The 19,919-nt window shown below is 37.9% G+C and overlaps 1 protein-coding gene across 1 annotated transcript in view; it reads left to right on the forward strand.

Moving 5' to 3' along the window:
* The window catches only part of slc6a8 (solute carrier family 6 member 8), a 98,169-nt gene that overhangs the window by 22,110 nt on the left and 56,140 nt on the right, over positions 1-19,919 (forward strand). Inside the window, exons 3-10 of the mRNA XM_088081558.1 lie at positions 2,854-3,121; positions 5,473-5,605; positions 9,947-10,081; positions 10,609-10,712; positions 11,753-11,877; positions 13,978-14,090; positions 15,072-15,209; positions 17,659-17,761. Of these exons, the coding sequence (XP_087937684.1) occupies positions 2,854-3,121; positions 5,473-5,605; positions 9,947-10,081; positions 10,609-10,712; positions 11,753-11,877; positions 13,978-14,090; positions 15,072-15,209; positions 17,659-17,761 (1,119 nt within the window). The remainder of the gene's footprint in view (positions 1-2,853; positions 3,122-5,472; positions 5,606-9,946; positions 10,082-10,608; positions 10,713-11,752; positions 11,878-13,977; positions 14,091-15,071; positions 15,210-17,658; positions 17,762-19,919) is intronic.

A 19,919-nucleotide genomic window follows, 5' to 3' on the forward strand; every position in this document is an offset into this window, starting at 1 on the left:
AAAATCAGAAAAGCAGATTCACCACAGAAATTTTTGACCTCAAAAACATCAGCTCAAAAACAACTCAACAGAGTTTATAAAGTGCAAAAAAAGAACATTAAAACATAAAATCTGATCACCTCCGTCCTCCAAACGGTCTGCTGTCAGAGAGAGGATCGTCACGATGATGTGAAATTCATTTATTAATCAGAAATGTCGAAATTCAGACGACAAAGACACTTCATCTTTTAGACTTTAGACTCACTTTAACCCTTTGAAAGCTGAACCTTTTCTTGTTTTTTTTTTTTTTAACTTTTTAAATAATTTTAAAAAAAATCTGGTGAATTTGTTGTAAAGTTTTTACTAATTTCTTGCATATTTTTGAGCCATGTCTTTTGCCCTCTGCCTTTATTTTTGAAGACATTTCAAAGAAAAGGTTCCAAAGGGTTAGAGGAAAAGTCTGGACCCAAGATTAAAGATTCAGATTAACACAAAGTATAAAGTCAGATTATTATTTGATCTATAAACTGATATCGACCGTCTTTGTGGCCAAAACCCTCGACATCCTCGTTTCAGGTCACGTTACCGTGGCAACAGACATAAATCCATGCAGCGAGCAGGTCTGTGAGTTTGAGTCGACACATCAGTCTGCAAACACACAGCGAGATTTATCTTGAAGTGATAATCTGTGATCCTGCCGCCGTACATGCCGACACACACGCCTGAAAAACTACCAGCAACACACACACGCGCGCGCACGCGCACACACACACACACACACACACACACAGCGTTTATCAGATGTTCGATCTTTACAGGTGAGCACATGACTGTTAATGGTCGTGTCATTAGCTGTGTTTACCGCACAAACCTTCCTGTGACCTTTAAATCTGCGGCGCCATCGACGGAGCTCCGCCTCCACATTCACAGAACTCGACACCATCAGTCAACATCGAGCCGCCTGCTGATCTCAGAGCAGCTCGGGGTGATACGTTTGTCATTTTGTTTTGTTGTTTTTCCTTTTTTCTGTTCTGACGTCAGCTGGGAGAAACTTCGTGTAATTGGCCCAAAACGTTTCAAAACGTTTTCACACTAAAAGCAGTTTGATCAGGACTGACACCGCTGTTTTTGGTCGCACCAGGGTTTGGGTTTAGGCATGTTTTAAAGAAAGAAAAATTGTAAAAAAAATATTCTCTATAAAAATTGCCCAAAACAAAAATTGAACTTGCCAAAATGTTTTCTACAGAGATTACCAGAAATTTAAAAAATAATCCCCAAAATGTCAAAAATGTATATATTTTATTTATAACGATCATAATTAGATATTTAAAATTATTTTACAAAATTGTTGTAATTTTTTTAGGTAATTTCTTTCTTTTTTCTTTTTTTTATTTGACTTTTCTATTTTTTAAAAACTTATTTATCATGCATTTTTAGGTAATTTTCTTGTACTTTTTTTTCTAAGTTGGCATGCGCCGCTGCCGTCTATAGAGAACCCCAGGAATCCTAAAAGCTGGAGATCTGTCAGCATTTCACACTAACTGTGTTTTCAGGCGTCCTGGCTCAGTGTTCATGAGCTCTCAGTCTTTCAAGGACAAACTTTATTGTCAGCCAACAGTTATAAATCCTGCATGCTGATAACAGGGGTCAGTCTGACCTCCAGATTCAGATGTTACCGCAGCTCATAAACTCATAAATTTACATTCACAGTTTTGACCCAGTTTGCAGGAATTTAACAGTTTACCTCAATGCTGCTGCCGGCTTCCTGTTTTCAGTCTTTGATGTAATAATGATTCGTGGTTGATGAAAGAGGCGGCACACCTCTGAGTCTGAATGTAAACACAGTGACAGAAGCAAATATTGATCATGTGAAAAATTAACATTTAACTTCTTGTGGTCGCTTTAATATCACACACACTCGTATCACTATGCACATAAAATGTGCTTTTCCAAGTAAAAAATAATATACATTAATATTATTGTCTGCTTTTATTGAGTTAATTTTTTAGCCAGCATCAGTCCTAATCATATATATCAAATATTCGATAATTTTCAGAAATTTAACCCTTTAAATGTCAGGTTTTTCTCATGATGCCACTACGTTTTACATGAAATAATGAATGATGTTGAGTTTCCTCCTCCTCAGTGTGTGAGTGTAGCTGCTGACAGTCTGGGATATGTCAGTGTGTGAGTGTAACTGCTGACAGTCTGAGATATGTCAGTGTGTGAGTGTAGCTGCTGACAGTCTGGGATATGTCAGTGTGTGAGTGTAGCTGCTGACAGTCTGGGATATGTCAGTGTGTGAGTGTAGCTGCTGACAGTCTGGGATATGTCAGTGATCAGCAGCTACATTGACTGTGACAGGTCACCTAGTGGAAATAGCATGTATTTCCTCCATATGCCAAATATGGTCAAAATGACCTCATCAGGTGGAAAATAGTCAAAATGACAAATTCAGAGTCAAAAGCCCAGAATGACACCCAGAAATAATACAAGTCCTGTTTTTCTGCTCTGATGGCTGTGGGATCAAAAATGTCAGTTTGAATGGGTTTCAATGGAGCATTTTTGGACCTGAACAGTCTGAATGTAACTATTTAGTTTCCACAGTGTATTTTAGACTTATTGTAGGAGCTGAGCTGCAAATTCACTGATTACACTCAAATACACAATCTGGACTACATTTAGGACACATGCATCAACACACACACAGTTATCACAACAGGAAGAAGAAAAGAGACTAAAATGAGACAAACAGATCATGAAATTCATTATCTATGAAATGTGAGCGAACATGTAAAAACATAATTTCATTAAAAATAAATCTTTTGTTTGCTTTTAGACCTCATGTTGTACTCTCTTCCTCCTCCTCTTCAGGTCTGGGTTACGCCTCCATGGTGATTGTGTTTTTCTGTAACACCTACTACATCATGGTGCTGGCCTGGGGCTTCTACTACCTGATCAAGTCCTTTAACTCCACCCTCCCGTGGTCCACCTGTGACAACGAGTGGAACACGCCCAACTGCATCGAGATCTTTCGACACGAGGACTGCAAGAACGGCAGCCTCGCAAACATCACCATCAGCGGCAACATGACCTGCGCCGAGCTGGCAGATGCACGGTCGCCCATCATCGAGTTCTGGGAGTGAGTTCTGGGTTCTGGTCTGTTGGTTGACAGGACGACAATGAACAATGTTGAACGTGTTGTTCTGGTATTTATTTGCTTCCGTGTCGCAGAGGATTTAATGCCCAATTATGACAATAACAGCAGAAGCAATCAATATAAACAACAATGACTTCACTAACATTGTAATAGATATATTATTATTATTTATGTGAAATGAGCACGAGGGGCAACACTTTGTGTTTATGTCCATGGATCTATATTCTTTCATTTACTCATTAAGTCTTTTATCAATTTACAATCTGTCACCATCAGCTGACCTCACCTGCTCCCCTCAGAGAGCCGCTGACCTCACTAAGAGTTCAAACACTAATGAGCTTCGTCTCCTCACAAACATTTTCACCTCGTTAAGTGCTTGTTGTGTTAATATCCTGCCATGACAACGCAGCCTCACTGCTGCAGGGAGCTGCTGCTCAGAGACATTTACACTGACTGTGATCGGCTGTCAGTCAAAACAAACATCCCCAAATTTACAAAAGAAACACAGATGTATTCGAGCCAGTGGTGAAAGAAGTATTCAGATCCTTTACTCAAGTAAAAGTACTAAATGTAGTACATTTTCCTGTACTACAGGAAAATGTACTAAAAGTATTAAAGTGAAAGTACGCAAAGCAGGAAAATCTTCAACAAACAAAACAATAAAATCCACACACATCCACAAAATTGTTTAAAAAAAGAAAACAAAAAACAACAACACACAAAACTCAAAATTCAGAGAACAAAAAATCCCCAAAAAGTTACAGCAAAAGGAGTTTTACCTTTTACCTTTTACCTGAAGGAGGTTCAGGTAAAAGGAGTGAGACTGCGGTTAGGATGAAACTATCCGGACAATCAGTCATCGTTTCTTTGTGAATGTGGTGTTTTCAGCTCTTTCTGTGTCAGGAGCATTATTTCTGTCTCTGCCGCCACGTGGACTCTGTTGATGTGTTGGGTTTGGGTCGCCGGGAAGAACACAGAAGGCTGACAGTCAGTGGGGCTGAAAACACGCCGTCATATTTCAGACGGGATCAAGAGATTTGCAGCAGGAGGAGGTTAATCTGCTGCTGCAATAAAAGATAATCTGCAAAAATCACAACATGATAACTGAAGTGTAACATGGAGGTCACAAGAAAATTAACTCTGTAATGATGCTGCAGTTATTGTGCATTATTTTACGTCTTAAAAAAGAGGAAAAAGCATTTTTAGACTTATTTATTTCGCCTTCAGTCCTCTGAAGGGAAGTTATCTATCAGCTGATTTATAACTGAGAGTTGGTGCCTTCTGTTTGTTTTCCTTTTAACATGTCCTCACAACGTTAGCCAGGTACCATCAGTGATTTAATCTCTTAGGTTTTTTTGGGACAACCACTGTGCCTTTAAATATCCCTTAGCCTAGCCTGCTAACACTGGGAGTGATAGACGTCACCTTTCATTGATGTTATTTCAGCGCCTGCTGAGAAAAAAATAAAATAAAATAAAACCAGGGCTGGAAGTAATGGCTTAAAAATAATGTTGCCATATTTTTAGGTCATATCACAATGCACACATCTCAGTATTTTGAAATCTCCTCTAAACTACTGTGGACTATTAACATACAAAATAATTAAATTAACTTAAGTTACAATAAAGTTAAATAAAGTAGCTACTGTCACGTATTGAAGCAAAAATAAAGTACCATTATATTAAACTTAAATGAACTACAGCAGCAATAAAGTTAAAGTTTAATTAGGGAAAAACTATATTTATAGCTAATTATACTAATACATATTTGGTATTATGTTATAAAATTATTACAATTTGTAAGCACTTTTTTCTTCTTTTCTCGTCATTAATATTTTGTTATTATTTTAAAACTAATTTCTGGAATTTACTTGTATATCTTACTTTTTTGTGCTAACTGTGGGTTTTTTTTTTTGTTTGTTGCTCATTGCCCTTTCTCCATGTTTTGTTTTTTAAAAAAATCAAGACAATTTGCTGAGGTTAGCAATGGGTTAATAGAATTATTTTCTTTTTCAGAATAAGAGCAAAAACAGCGATACCTGATGCATGTAAATGTAGTCATTGTAATAGAAAGCACAGGGTTAGGGGTTTGCTCTTTATTAATGTGACCACCTCTCATCAGACGTCTGTGCATGACTGTGTTTAAAAGTGTTTGAAAACATATAAATTAATAAATTTTGAAAATGATCTAATGAAAAAGAAAACAAAAAAGAAAACACCTTTATAAATACAATGAGAAAAAGCATGTTAATTAGTCTTAGAGGTGCTGGTAGGTGTATTTTTTGATTTTATGTTGTGTTTATTTAAACTTCTTCCTTGTTTCTCTCTCTGCAGGAACAAGGTGCTGAACATCTCTTCTGGTCTGGAGGAAACTGGGCAGTTTAACTGGGAGGTCATGTTGTGTCTGATGGCTGTCTGGGTTATGGTTTACTTCTGCGTCTGGAAGGGAGTCAAATCCACCGGGAAGGTAATGCAATATTACTCTCCAGGCAGCTGTTAATCTCTATCTCTAATCTCTCAATTTCTATGTCACATAAAACGTTCTCATTGTTAATAATCTATGCAAAATGCACAGCAGAGTATAGAACTAAATAAAATCCAAATAAATCTAACCTTCAAATTCATCACTAGGGTCTGAGAATCTAAATCTAAATAGTTTGTCATTGTACCAGATCACTTCTATGGTAGAGTCCCTAATCTTTGACTAACTGGCTATTTTGGTGGGACCTGATAGGAGGTGAGTCCCCACATCGTGAATGTGTCAAAACAAGATTCAAAATATTTAACATGTATACAGCTGTACTTAAGCACTGATAGAATACACTCTAGATATTTCAACAAAATTGGTTTAATTTGGGCACATGACATGTACTACTGGGATGGGTGTTAATTGCTTAAATCTTGACCTAAAACTAAGTAGTGACCTTGTGGGGACCTAAAGAGAGGTAAGTCCCCACAATATGAGTGTGTAATCAGGTCTGTGTCCCCACAAGAGTGTGAGCATATCTTCCTGCTATTAAAGCAGCCTGACAGAACTGAAGAACTGAACTGAACTTTAGCCTCTACATATTGGTATTAGTCCATTTGTTCATATACAACCTCTGAAATGGTGGTAAGTCTTAACAAAAATGATTTTCTTGAAAAATTGCCCTCCTTGAAAACAACAAATGTGTTTTAATTCAGACAGATTACTTCCAAACTGGAGTTGAGTTTTAAGAAAGGGAAAATTAAAAATTAAGAAATAAAACCAAGACTTTATGCTAAATTAAATTGCAAATACCGAAATGTAACCCATAATTTACACATTACTGATATTTATTACATTTTGTTTTCTGCATAACATTTTTTTAAAATTCTTTTTGGTGAAACACTCTGTCTTACATCGTTGAATGAAAAGTGCACAACAAAGAGGGTATAATAATAGTAATAATAATAATAATAATGTTAAATTTCACTGTGGGGGTGCAGATAGGACCAGAGTCCCCACACTGCGGTGTGAAAACGGGTCCCCAGAACACACACATCCTGCTGTGGGCGCTGCGCTGTCTGTCAGTTATTGAACCGAGCTAACAGCTGGTGTCATTACAGTCAATTACATAACGCAGCTGAAGGTCAGAGGTCCCGATTGATCAGCTTCCAAACAGATACGTCAAGTCAGTAAGCGAGAAAACCAAACAACACCTCTGTCATTAGTTTGTGCAATTTTCTTTTGTTTATTTGTTTATTTTTGTCTCTGCTGCATGTAGCTCCTTCAGCCGTCCTTTAAGAAAAATTGTGACTGTCCCTTTAAAGCTGCAACCTTCAAAGAAGCGTAAAGAAAAGAGAGCGTATAGCTGTGATTCACTGTGTGTGTGTGTGTGTGTGTGTGTGTGTGTGTGTGTGTTTCATTGGCTCGTGACAATGAGACCCGTACACATTGCTGTCACATGGCAGGCTTAAGCGTTGTCATGGCTACGGCAGGGGGAGGTGGGGGGTCTGTGAGGTGGCAGGTTGTGATTGGTCGTCCTGTGGGAGGGCAGCTTGACTGCAGTGGGACGTGACTGAGAGTCATACAGAGAGAAATACACATCTACTGTACTCTGTGTGTACTGCATGTGTACTGTGCGTGTACTGTGTGTGTACTCTGGGATCATGAGAGTAAATTACATTGTAATTACCATAATATTAGATAATTGGGGTGAGGAAACCCTTTAACCCTTTAGTGACAGTTTTCATCTTAGTCTCTTTTCTTCTTCCTGTTGTGATAACTGTGTGTGTGTTGATGCATGTGTCCTAAATGTAGTCCAGATTGTGTATTTGAGTGTAATCAGTGAATTTCCAGCTCAGCTCCTACAATAAGTCTAAAATACACTGTTTGCACTATTATTTACTGTGTATTGAAGGTTTTTTTTTATTTTCAGAGTTGTGCATACAAGCATGACATTGTCAGATTTTCATTATTGATAACACTCACTCACACGCTAGTTTTAAACCTGCATTTCATCAGTTCCTGTTTTTGTTGTTTTCTCCTTTATAAACCAAAAAAAGAATGATATATTTAAGAGTAAGATAAACTAAAATCTCTATATATTTACATACATATGTGTACAAATACACATACAAACACCCACCCACGTGCATATAAAAAGACTAATGCCTTTGTTTATGTACTTTCTCCCATTTAGAAACATGCAAACCTTTACCTGTGCACATTTACTAAGTTACAGAGTAGAAAGATAGATCTTTATTTCAAACATGGCAAATAAAATGAGACAAAAAATAAAATTAAAAATAGATTAAAATAAACAAATAAAAGATACGAAATAAATAAGAATAAAAAATGCATAATAATGATAATTCTGATAAAGAATAGAAAAACTAAGTATTGTAGGTTTTTAATGGTGTGTTGTGTATTGTTTCTATTGCTGTTTGTAGGAGACAAAAACAAATTTCTACTGAAGAAGACGATAAAGTTGGTCCAATCTAATCTCACTCAGTGGACTGATTTTAGAAAGAGAAAAGTTTTCTGGCCAAATAAGTTTACGCACACACACAAGTGCAAGTGTGTGTGTGTGTGTGTGTGTGTGTGTGTGTGTGTGTGTGTGTGTGTGTGTGTGTGTTTCTGGTCTCTGTACAAGTCAAACAGAGTTCTCACGGCTCTCAGTACCAACAGAAACAGTTTTTGTTGTCGTGGTCAGCAGGCGGCTGAAAGCTGAGTGTGGGATCAGAGCAGGGCGAGAGAGGCCGACACACACCGGGGAAAAGAGAGAGAGAGTTCATTCATAGAGCGGCACACACACATGCACACACACACACACCGCTGTGAGCTGAAAACCTCCACACTGAACTCATGAACTATAATCACTCACATGTAAAACATTTATGAACCCGTATATAAAAATTAAAGTTACACATAAATAAAAACGCTATTAGTGAAAACAGAGACAAAGACTATTATTAATCATAAATCTAATTTAAAGTATAAAGTTATAATGCGCGTGACGTAAGGAAATCAAAATAACAACATTTCAGCACGAAAATTAACCCTTTTTTACACCTGGAGTGACATTACTTTTCTCGTGCTCTCAGGTGCTTTTTACAAGTGTTTAAACCTTTATACCCTCAGCAAACTGCTGCCATTTCTTCAAAAAATGTTGGAATTTAGGAATTTATGAAAACTTGATTGTCCACGAATGTGAAAATTAGTTTTCAGTTTCACCATAAAATACTTAAAAGACGTACCCTAGAAACATATAAACCTAAAATAAAACTACAACAGTACATCAAGTGATGTAAAAAGTATAAAAATAGATCTCACTGATACACATTCAAGCAAATGTAATTTACAATAAATTATAATGAATTATTAAAGACGTGTGTGTGTGTGTGTGTGTGTGTGTGTGTGTGTTTTGACCTAAAGTTTTGTGAGATTCTCGAAAAATGCTGTCCGCTGTGATTTGACTGAAATTTAACTCCTCCTGGGACCAGTTGCTCTCCATGGTGCTGAAACTCCACATCCCTCTGTGCATGTGTGCGTGCATGTGCTTGTGTGTGTGTGTGTGTGTGTGTGTGTGTGTGTGTGTGTGTGTGTGTGTGTATGTGTCTGTGTGTGTCTGTGTGTGTGCATGCTCAGTCTCAGCAGGCCTCCTCTCTTTTTGTTTCCTCAGATCAGGTTCATGTTTGGTTTCCTCTTGCGGTCGTTTTCTTTACCTGATTCTCACAGATGGAAACTCACTTTTTAAAGGAGCAGACCGACAGTTTTTCACATTGTAGCCGCTGATGGAGCCGCAGCTGAAGAGTTAGAGTCAGGATTAGAAGGTAGAGGTTTGGAGAACAGGATAACCAGTTTAGATAACCATTCTCATTAGGATTAAATTAGTAGCAATTCTAAAAATAATCCACATTGTACAAAGACATAAAGACAATAATAATAAGAAGAAACTTTATCTGTTTAGCACCTTTTCATACATAAAATGCAACTGCAAAGTGCTATACATGCGAGAAGTTTAACTTAACTTAAGCGTCTGCAGGGCTGTTCAGGGTGTTTCTACAGAGCATTTTATAAATACTTACAAGTATTTTTGTAATGTTTTTAGTTTACTTCATGGTATTTCTAGAATTTTTACAGAGTATTTTTAGAGTGTTTTCAAAATATTAAAATCAGTAAAAAACACGGTGAGCCTCAAACATCAGCTGCTCCTTTCAGACACTTCCTGTTTCAACTGTTTCAACAAGTTTTTTTTAAAGGATCATTTCGGCGAATTTACCAAAAACAAACAGTTGAGTCGTGTGTTTTATGGTAGCACGCGCGCGTGTGTGTGTGTTTCAGATTGTGTACTTCACGGCCACCTTCCCCTACGTGGTCCTCATCATCCTGCTGGTCAGAGGCGTCACACTTCCTGGAGCCTACGACGGCATCATGTACTACATCAAACCTGATTGGTCCAAACTGGAGGAGGCTCAGGTGAGTTCACACCTTAACAGGTACTGATGCCCTGAACTCTGTCTCTGTCTCGGACTTATTGGAGTCTTTTATTTAAGTGATTTTTAAATAACAACAATAACAACAAAAATAAACAACTTATAATTCTTCTTCTTCTTTGTATTATTATTATTATTATTATTATTATTAGAATGATGATCATGATTGTGATGATAAACTTCCTTAAGATGAAAAAAGGAAAAGCAAAGACGAAGAAAGAAGAAAAGACATAAAGACAAGCAAATCAAAACAAAATAAAACCAAAACATATTAACAAATAAATTGATCAAAGAAATGGAGAATGGATAATAAAAAAAGATTAAAAATGACATAAAAAAAATAAAAACTTACCCTCTTCTTGCTTTTAGTATTAAAATTTTTTAATGGAAATATCCAGATGCTGAGCTGACTCTCTGTCACACACACACACACACACGCACACACACACACACACACACACACACACACACACACACCCCTGTGACCTCTGACCTCTGACCTGTTCTCAGGTGTGGATCGACGCCGGCACTCAGATCTTCTTCTCCTACGCCATCGGGCTCGGAGCGCTGACAGCTCTGGGCAGCTACAACCGCTTCAACAACGACTGCTACAAGTACATTTCACACAAATCCTTACACAGAAAGCAAAATAACAAAAAGCGCCCTTTGGGGTAAATTAAGTCAGAAGGTCCAAAACCCAGCACCTAATGATTATCTAGCACTGACAAAGTTGTGTGATGTTGTATGTTGATTGTCATCGTAAGTAGTGATACTGAGATTGTTGAATCTCAGATGCTGAGATCGCTACTGGTTATGACTTTGGTTTAAAAAAAAACAACAAAAAAAAAGGGGGGGGCGGGCTGTGCGGCACTTCTTCTGCCACTAGACGGCAATACTTGTGACCAATCACACCTGAAGCACTTTTTGCACTTACTAAGGGTTTTTTCCTTAAGTCTAAATTTTTGCTTGTGTTGTACGTCGCTTTGGATAAAAGCGTCTGCTAAATGAAATTGTAGAATTGTAGAATTGTAGAAAAAGATTTAACATAGGTAAATATTGAAAAATAAGCTCTAAATAGTAGATAAAAGATAAATAAAGGATAAAAGTACAAAGTATAATGTAAGATTAAAAAGTTAAAAATAATGAAATGATGTACTATCTCGTAAAACAGTGACACGGACTTAATTTATAGAAATAAATAGTAATCTGTGGTTTAACGCCTCTGCTTTGCTTTATTTGTCAAAGAACTTTGTAAACTGTGTTTTCAAAGGTGCTATATAGATAAAGATAAATTATTATTTTGTTATTTATTTATTGACTATTTCTAACAATAATAATAATGTTGTTATTATTATTATTATTATTATTATTATTATACTATATACAATAATAATAATAGTAATTGTTGTTATTATTATAAATAGTCATTAAATCAATAAGGAGGTAAAGAATAATAAAAAGCCAGACTTAAAAGGTCGGTTTTGAGGTGCTTTTAAAAATACGAACCTCCTCTGCTGCCCTCAGAGAAAACAAACATATAACAAACATACGAACGTGGAATCAATGTGTTAATTATTACTGACAAATTTTTAGGTGTTTAGCTCTCGTGATGGTGGTCAAACCTAATTTCCCTCGTCTCTGTCCTCTCCTGCAGGGACGCCTTCGTCTTGGCTCTGATTAACAGTGGAACCAGTTTCTTTGCTGGTTTCGTGGTGTTTTCTATTCTGGGCTTCATGGCCGCTGAGCAGGGAGTCGACATCTCGCAGGTCGCTGAGTCAGGTAAAAAAAAACAACACAAACAGCAGCTGCTCCCCTCAAACACTCCTGAGCTTTTCATGTTGCTCCTTTTTTAAAGACATTACAGTTATTCAACAGCAGCCATCAGGTTTGACTTTCTTCAAACCTCCGAGGCCGCCGGAAAAACGCTCTTTGTGTCCAGCCGGAGGTCAGAGGTCACAACACTCCGGAGGACGATCAGGGATTTTAAGATGTTAGGAGGATTTTAGGACGTTTGTAAGATTTTAGGACATTTGCAGGATTTTAGGACGTTTTTAGGATTTTAGGATGTTTGTAAGATTTAAGGACATTTCTAGGTTTTAGTACGTTTATAGGATTTCAGGACTTTTCGAGGATTTTAGGATGTTTCAAGGATTTTAGGGCATTGCTACAATTTTTGGACGTTCCTAGGGTTTTAGCACATTTTTAGAATTTTGGGACGTTGGGAGGATTAAAGGATGTTTGGAGGATTTTAGGACGTTTCAAGGATTTTAGGATGTTTTTTAGGATTTTAGGACATTTGTAGGGTTTTAGGATGTTTCCAGGATTTTCAAGGTACAAGGTAGATTTATTTGTCATTTTTCTTAAACCTAGTTTGAGAAGAAATGAAATTAAAGTTGACCCTAAATCTTGCTACATCTTTTTTAGAACGTTTCTAGGGTTTTAGAGTTTAAGTTGCAATAATGTTTTAAAGAAAACATTTTAATCTAATGTTTAAAGAAAGTTTGCATTTTTTATCTTCTTTCACAAAAACTTCCTCTGAAAGGAGTCACTCTGCAGAACAAGAACTTTTATTTTGGATACTTTACTTCATATTCTGTGCTTTCACTCAAGTAGATTTTAACCTGTAGCAGAGTAATTGTACACAGTGATACTGCTGCTCTCACTGGAGCAGGTCCCAGCTGTGTGTGTGTGTGTGTGTGTGTGTGTGTGTTGTGTAGTTTAATATGTCGAGGCATCAGCCAACTGTATGTTTATTAATAGCGTTGAAGCACATGACGTGACATCACAAACTCAGTTATATTTAGTCTCTCCACAGAAGGCGTCAGGCTGCAGACGCTCTCGCTCACCGTCTCTCCGCAGATTCTCCCATAAACTCGTCTCTGTTTTCCTGCATCTTTTTCATTCATAATAATCACTCAGTAATAATGAGCTCGCGCTTCAGCGTTTGCCTTAAATAAACCATCGTGCTCATCAGACTGCTGAGTGTGCAAGGATCAGATGCTGAGGCGCTCACGTCTGTTTGAAAGAAAATAGCATCAGTGCAGCTGCGACTAATGAAAGAGATTAACTCTCAGTGTGTGTGTGTGTGTGTGTGTGTGTGTAAATGAAAATGACAGCAGTTGCTTCAGCGTGAGAAATCTTTTTATTTTAATCTTGTTGCAAAAAGAACAAAAGCAAATCCAATTTACGGACACGTTTACGATGGTTTAAAGTATTAACATCACACACCGAGTGTGTGTGTGTGTGTGTGTGTGTGTGTGCGTGCAGTATTAACTGAAGGATTATTTAAGACGGCCCTTTCACCTCATGACATGTGACTCATCTTTATTTCATGAGGCTCAGCTCTGAAAACGAACACAGCTGATTGGACGACCTACCTGTCAATCAACAGAAACATCCCTCCACATGCTCCCCTTTTAAAAGGCTTAAGGGGCCCATCTTTGCATGTTTCACAAGATAAATTAACCCATATATGATATATATATATATATATATATATATATATATATATATATATATACATATATAGGTCAAAAAATGCTCCATTGAAACCCATTCAAACTGACATTTTTGATCCCACAGCCATCAGAGCAGAAAAACAGGACTTGTATTATTTCTGGGTGTCATTCTGGGCTTTTGACTCTGAATTTGTCATTTTGTTAAACATGAATATTCCAATTTTCTGCTCCAGTGTTCACCACATGCACACGCACACACCTCTAAACAATTAAAACATGAAACATTGAGGAGTAAAACTAACTCATAAAATTCAAAGGTATGACATCAGACTTAAAGAGTGCTGTAATAACACAAGTGTGTGTGTGTGTGTGTGTGTGTGTGTGTGTGTGTGTGTGTGTGTGTGCGCGCACGTCTCTTCAGGTCCAGGTCTGGCCTTCATTGCGTATCCGAAGGCGGTCAGTCTGATGCCGGTGGCGCCTCTGTGGGCGGCGCTCTTCTTCTTCATGCTGCTGCTGCTCGGACTCGACAGTCAGGTGATCAACTCTTTTTATTCCTGCTCATCATCTTCACTTCAAGCACAAAAAAGATTTGACTTGATTGATTTAAAGTTGTTTTTCTTTTTTAAAAAAATACGTAAAAAAACAGATTTATTCAGGTTCACTATTATTGTCAGTTACATCAGGCAGGTTTTCCATTAACCTGCAAACTGAGCAAATTGAAACTGCAAAAATAAATTACGCCTAATAGAAACACTTCAATTTAGAAAATACTCCCATATGTTGCAAAAAATGTTCTTGGAAAGGGACTCGAAAAATGCTTTACTACGTAAAACTTTCTAGGTCACATGATGCCTTTGCACAAATCTGTGATAGAAACCCGCCTGTTGTCTTCATGAGAGACTTCCCCTGATGTCGCACAGATATTGGAGATTTCGTCTCAAAAGCCAGACGACAAACAGTCACCAACATGGACAGTTTGAAAACAATAATCTGGATTTAATCATTTTTGTGCATTAAAATGTTGCAGCAGACTGAAATCTCAAATGTTGTCACATCCATTCATCATCAGCGCTTGCTCTTAATTTCATTATTGTGTGATGATGTGTGATGATGTTACTGCAGTTTTACTATTTTGGAGCCAGTTGCATCAAAACATTGCTCTAATGGGCACTTTTGTGCATATTTGGAATGACAATAAAGGTGATCTTAGTCTGACAATGTAACAATGACCATTTATGGGTTTGTAGTTGCACCTCCGGAGTCAATATTTGTGCAAACAGTGTTCATCAGTGTTCTTACTTATTTATTAATGTGCCTCTTGTGTTGCTGTAATGTGAGTTTCCTCCAGGGAATGAATAAAGTTATGTCTTTCTGTGTGTGTGTGTGTGTGTGTGTGTGTGTGTGTGTGTGCGCGCGTGTGTGCATGCGCGTGTGTGTGTGTGTGTGTGTACGTGTGTGTGTGTGTGTGTGTGCGTGCGTGCGTGCGTGCGTGCGTGTGTGTGCGCGCGTCTCCAGTTTGTTGGAGTTGAAGGTTTCGTAACCGGAATCCTGGATCTGTTTCCTGGAAAACACCTCCATCGCTACAGAAGGGAGATCTCTGTGGCGATATGCTGTTTGCTGTGCTTCGTTATCGACCTCTCCATGGTGACGCAGGTCAGTTACTGACCAACTCTTTCTTTGTAAATGTGAACATTTTATTTCTAAACATGTCGAACGAAAAGTTGACCCCCCCATGGCACAAAGGAGGTGGAAATGTAGGAGGAAAAGGAAAAAAGAGTTAAATTCACACTGTCAATTCCTCCCTAAAAACTGGCACTTTTCCTGCTACTTTTAAGCAAGCCCGTGTCACCCCACTGCTCAAAAAGCCTAATCTCAGCCCCGCCCAGGTTGAAAACTACAGGCCAGTCTCACTTCTACCATTTCTGTCGAAAATACTGGAGCGCGCAGTATTTAACCAGGTCTCTGAACACTTGCGGAACAACAACCTACTCGACTCCTTTCAGTCTGGCTTCAGGTGTGACCACTCCACTGAGACTGCACTCCTGTCAGTCACTGAGTCACTGAGACTGGCTCGGTCAATCCTCTGTCCTACTGCTGCTGGACCTGTCTGCTGCCTTTGACGCGGTGAACCATCAAATCCTCCTCTCCGCACTCTCTGAGCTCGGCATCTCAGGTTCTGTCCTATTGTGGTTCAAGTCCTACCTCACAGGCAGATCCTTCAGAGTGTCATGGCGAGGAGAGGTGTCTAGGTCACATGGCCTATCGACAGGGGTTCCTCAGGGGTCGGTGCTTGGTCCCCTACTCTTCTCTCTGTACACCACCTCACTCGGTGCAGTGATCCGCTCCCACGGTTTCTCCTACCACTGCTATGCTGATGACACTCAGCTCTTCCTCTCCTTTCCACCTGATGACAGAACGGTCTCAGCTCGGATATCAGCGTGTCTGGCTGATATCTCCACATGGATGAAGGAAGGCCACCTTCAGCTAAATCTGTCTAAGACCGAACTCATGGTCTTTCCAGCTTGTCCATCTGTTCAGCCTCGGATCAGTGTCCAACTAGACTCGAGCCTACTTGTGCCCACAAACTCAGCCAGAAACCTGGGTGTCGTGATCGATGACCAGCTGACCTTTAAGGTTCATGTGGCCTCAGTTTCTCGGTCTTGCCGTTATGCCCTCTACAACATCAGGAAGATCAGACCCTTCCTGACACAACAGGCCACACAGCTTCTGGTTCAGGCTCTTGTGATCTCACGCATTGACTACTGCAACTCTCTTCTGGCAGGCCTCCCTGCATGCTCATTCAAACCTCTTCAGATGATCCAGAATACAGCAGCACGTCTGGTCTTCAACCAGCCCAAAACAGCACATGTCACCCCGCTGCTAATTTCTCTTCACTGGCTTCCAGTGGCAGCCAGGATCAAATTCAAAGCACTTCTCTTGGCTTCAAAACAATCACAAGAACTGCTCCAGCCTACCTGGAATCCCCGATCCAGGTCTACTCTCCTTCTCGCCCACTACGCTCTGCATGCGAAGACGCCCGGTGCTTCCAGCCCAGCACGGCTCTAAATCTCTAGCCAGACTCTTTTCTTCTGTTGTTCCCAAATGGTGGAACAAACTTCCAAACTCTGTGCGATCTGCTGAGTCCCTTTCTACTTTTAAGAGACAACTGAAAACTCATTTGTTCCGAGAACACCTCGGCACTTAACCCGACTCTTCTCCGCTTCGACCTTTGGGGTAAATTAAGTCAGAAGGTCTAAAACCCAGCACCTAATGATTATCTAGCACTGACAAAGTTGTGTGATGTTGTATGTTGACTGTCATCGTAAGTAGTGATACTGAGATGTTGAATCTCAGATGCTGAGATCGCTACTGGTTATTACTTTGGTTTCAAAAAAAAAAAAAGGGGGGCACTTCTTCTGCGACTAGACAGCAATACCTGTAACCAATCACACCTGAAGCACTTTTGCACTTACTAAGGGTTTTTTTCCTTAAGTCTAAATTCTTGCTTGTGTTGTACGTCGCTTTGGATAAAAGCGTCTGCTAAATGAAATTGTAGAATTGTAGAATTGTAGAAATATATCTGAGGAAACAAATAGAGTGGAAGGCCAATAGGGGGTTAAAAACATAAATAAATGCATAAATAATTAAATAAATAAATTTAAAAATGAATAAATAGATATGTAAAATTGAATAATTGTATAAAATGAAAAAAATAAATGGGAAATTAAATAAATATTGTAATTTTTGGCATTTTTATTTATTTATTGACACTTTTTTTTTATTTTGTCAGTTTCTATCCTCAGTAGTATTTATGTACTTTGCCATTCAATTCATTTACTCGTGCAACATTTTTCATTACTTATTCAAATATTAGTGGCCTTTTTCGTTTCAAATTTGTGTTTGACTCTTCCTGTCTCTCTTTTTTTTCTATTGTTTTTTTAAATCGTTTTTAACATAATTATTATAATAATAATAATTATGATAATTTTATCATTCATTAATTAAATAAACCATTAAATTATCATTAAAAAAATCACATTTTTGCAGTAAATCAAACACTTTATTGTTGTAAACACTGAGCCGTCCGTTTCTCTCTCTGCAGGGAGGGATGTACGTCTTCCAATTGTTCGACTACTATTCGGCCAGTGGGATGACTCTGCTGTGGCAGGCATTCTGGGAATGCATAGTAGTTGCCTGGGTCTACGGTATGCAACACACACACACACACACACACACACACACACACACACACACACACACAGTGTCGTGTTTCAGGGCAAAGTGTTGGTGTGGTGTGTGCCACGGTAAAGTATGTCAGCAAACCCTCTTAAAATAGCCTGTGTGAATAGTTTCGTTATCTGATGTTACAGTAATGAAGGTCACAGTTCAGTCTGGTAAAGTATCTTTCTCATCATACAAAGTGTTATAGCAAGCTGTGTCACCGTATAAGATAATCAAGTTAAAATGTTAAAGTGTTGTATGTCAAAGGTCAGTACGTCATATTATCATTGAAGAGTGGGTGATGTTACACAACAGGACGCTGGAAAAATAATTTTAAAATTTCCAAACATCATTGAAAAAAATCAAAGAAATATCAAAAATAAAGTATAGTATGCCAAAAAAACATTAAAAATGTCATAGTGTGATAAGTTTAGTATAAAAGGTCATAGAATAATGACTCTAATAATAATAGCCCAAAGTTCATCATATTATAGCATGTTGGAAAAACGGCAGAAAAAGGAGCAGTTTTTGACTTAGAAAATTGTCATAGTATCGTGTGTCGAAACACGTCATATTATACCATGTTGAAAAATCACCCGAATAAGTCGCTGTTTTTGATGACGAAAAATAGTCAGTAAAGGATGTCAAAAAAACGCCACAGAAAGTCGCGGTTTTTGATCTTCCAAATAGTCATAGTATAGCATGTTGGAACAGGCCATAATATAGCATCTGTAATGTAACAAATGTCCAAACACGACACTAAAAAATGTTACTTAACGCGTCACTCCCAACACTGATGTTGAGACACGTCATAGTGTAGCATGTCGGAAAACCAGTCAAAAACCTCATACAAAGCACGTAGAAATAACGGCTGAAAAGATCAAAGTATAGTATGTTGAAACACATCATACTATAATATGTTGAAAAAACAGCCCAAAACTCATAATTTAGCACGTCAAAAAACATTGTATAGTATGTCGAAAAAGGGCAAATTTTTACATGTCCAATAAATGGGTGAAAACGACATAATATAGCTTGTACGAATACAAATATGATTAAATATGGTTGATTGTCATTGTAAGCAGAGCGTACAATGAAGTTATGAGCGCAGCTCTAGTTGGTGCATACACTTCACAGTGGAAACACACACACAACCAATGCCGAATAAAACGCCAAAAACGCCATAGTATCTTAAGTTGAAAAACATCAAATTTTGACATCAACGAGACACGTCATGATAAACAATGTTGAAAAAAACGCAGAAAACGTTATAATGTAACTTACTGAAAAAAATGACTGAAAACGCCACAGTATAGTAGATACAAAAACAACTTATTTTTACATGTTAAAAAAATGACTGAAAATGACATACACTGTTATGTCTTTCAGAGACATCATGGTATATAATGTTAAAGAAAAGGCCAAAAACATCATAATTTAGAATGTTGAAAAAAAGTCTGAAAACGCCTTAGTATGTTGAAAAAATTAAAATTTCGATATGCCAAAAAAAAAAAGGAAAACAACTTATTATAGCATATAGACACGTCATAGTATACAAGGTTTGAAAAATTGCTGGCACGCTATTTTATGCAGTTTTCAGCTGTTTTTTGATTATGTAGTATTTTGACATTTTTGGCTATACAATCGCCTTGCCTTTTAAGCTATACCATGTTATTTTTGGCTTTTGTTCCAACATTCTTTGCTGTGGCGTGTCTTGGCACGCTATTTAATGCTGTTTTGAGGTGTTTTACGCTGTTTTTGGGACATGTCATATTTTGACACTTTTGCCATACAATAGCCTTGCCTTTTCGGTCATTTTTTCGGCATGAATTATTTTAATGTTTTTGTTTGTTTTAACAAAATTCTTTGTTATAACGTGTCTTGGGACGCTATTTAATGCTGTTTTAAGGTGTTTTCCGCTGTTTTTGGGAAATGTCATATTTTGACGTTTTTGCCATACTATAGCCTTGCCTTTTTGATCATTTTTTGGAGATGCATTATTTTGGTGTTTTTGGTCGTTTTTGCAAAATTCTTAGCTATGGTGTGCTTTGGCACGCTATTTAATGCTGTTTTGAGGTGTTTTCAGCTGTTTTTGGGACATGTCATATTTTGACATTTTTGCCATACTATAGCCTTGCCTTT

The sequence above is a fragment of the Plectropomus leopardus genome, chromosome 9 (assembly GCF_026936395.1).
Source record: "Plectropomus leopardus strain MGB_pleo_1.0 chromosome 9, ASM2693639v1, whole genome shotgun sequence".
Classification (NCBI taxonomy): Eukaryota; Metazoa; Chordata; class Actinopteri; order Perciformes; family Serranidae; genus Plectropomus; species Plectropomus leopardus.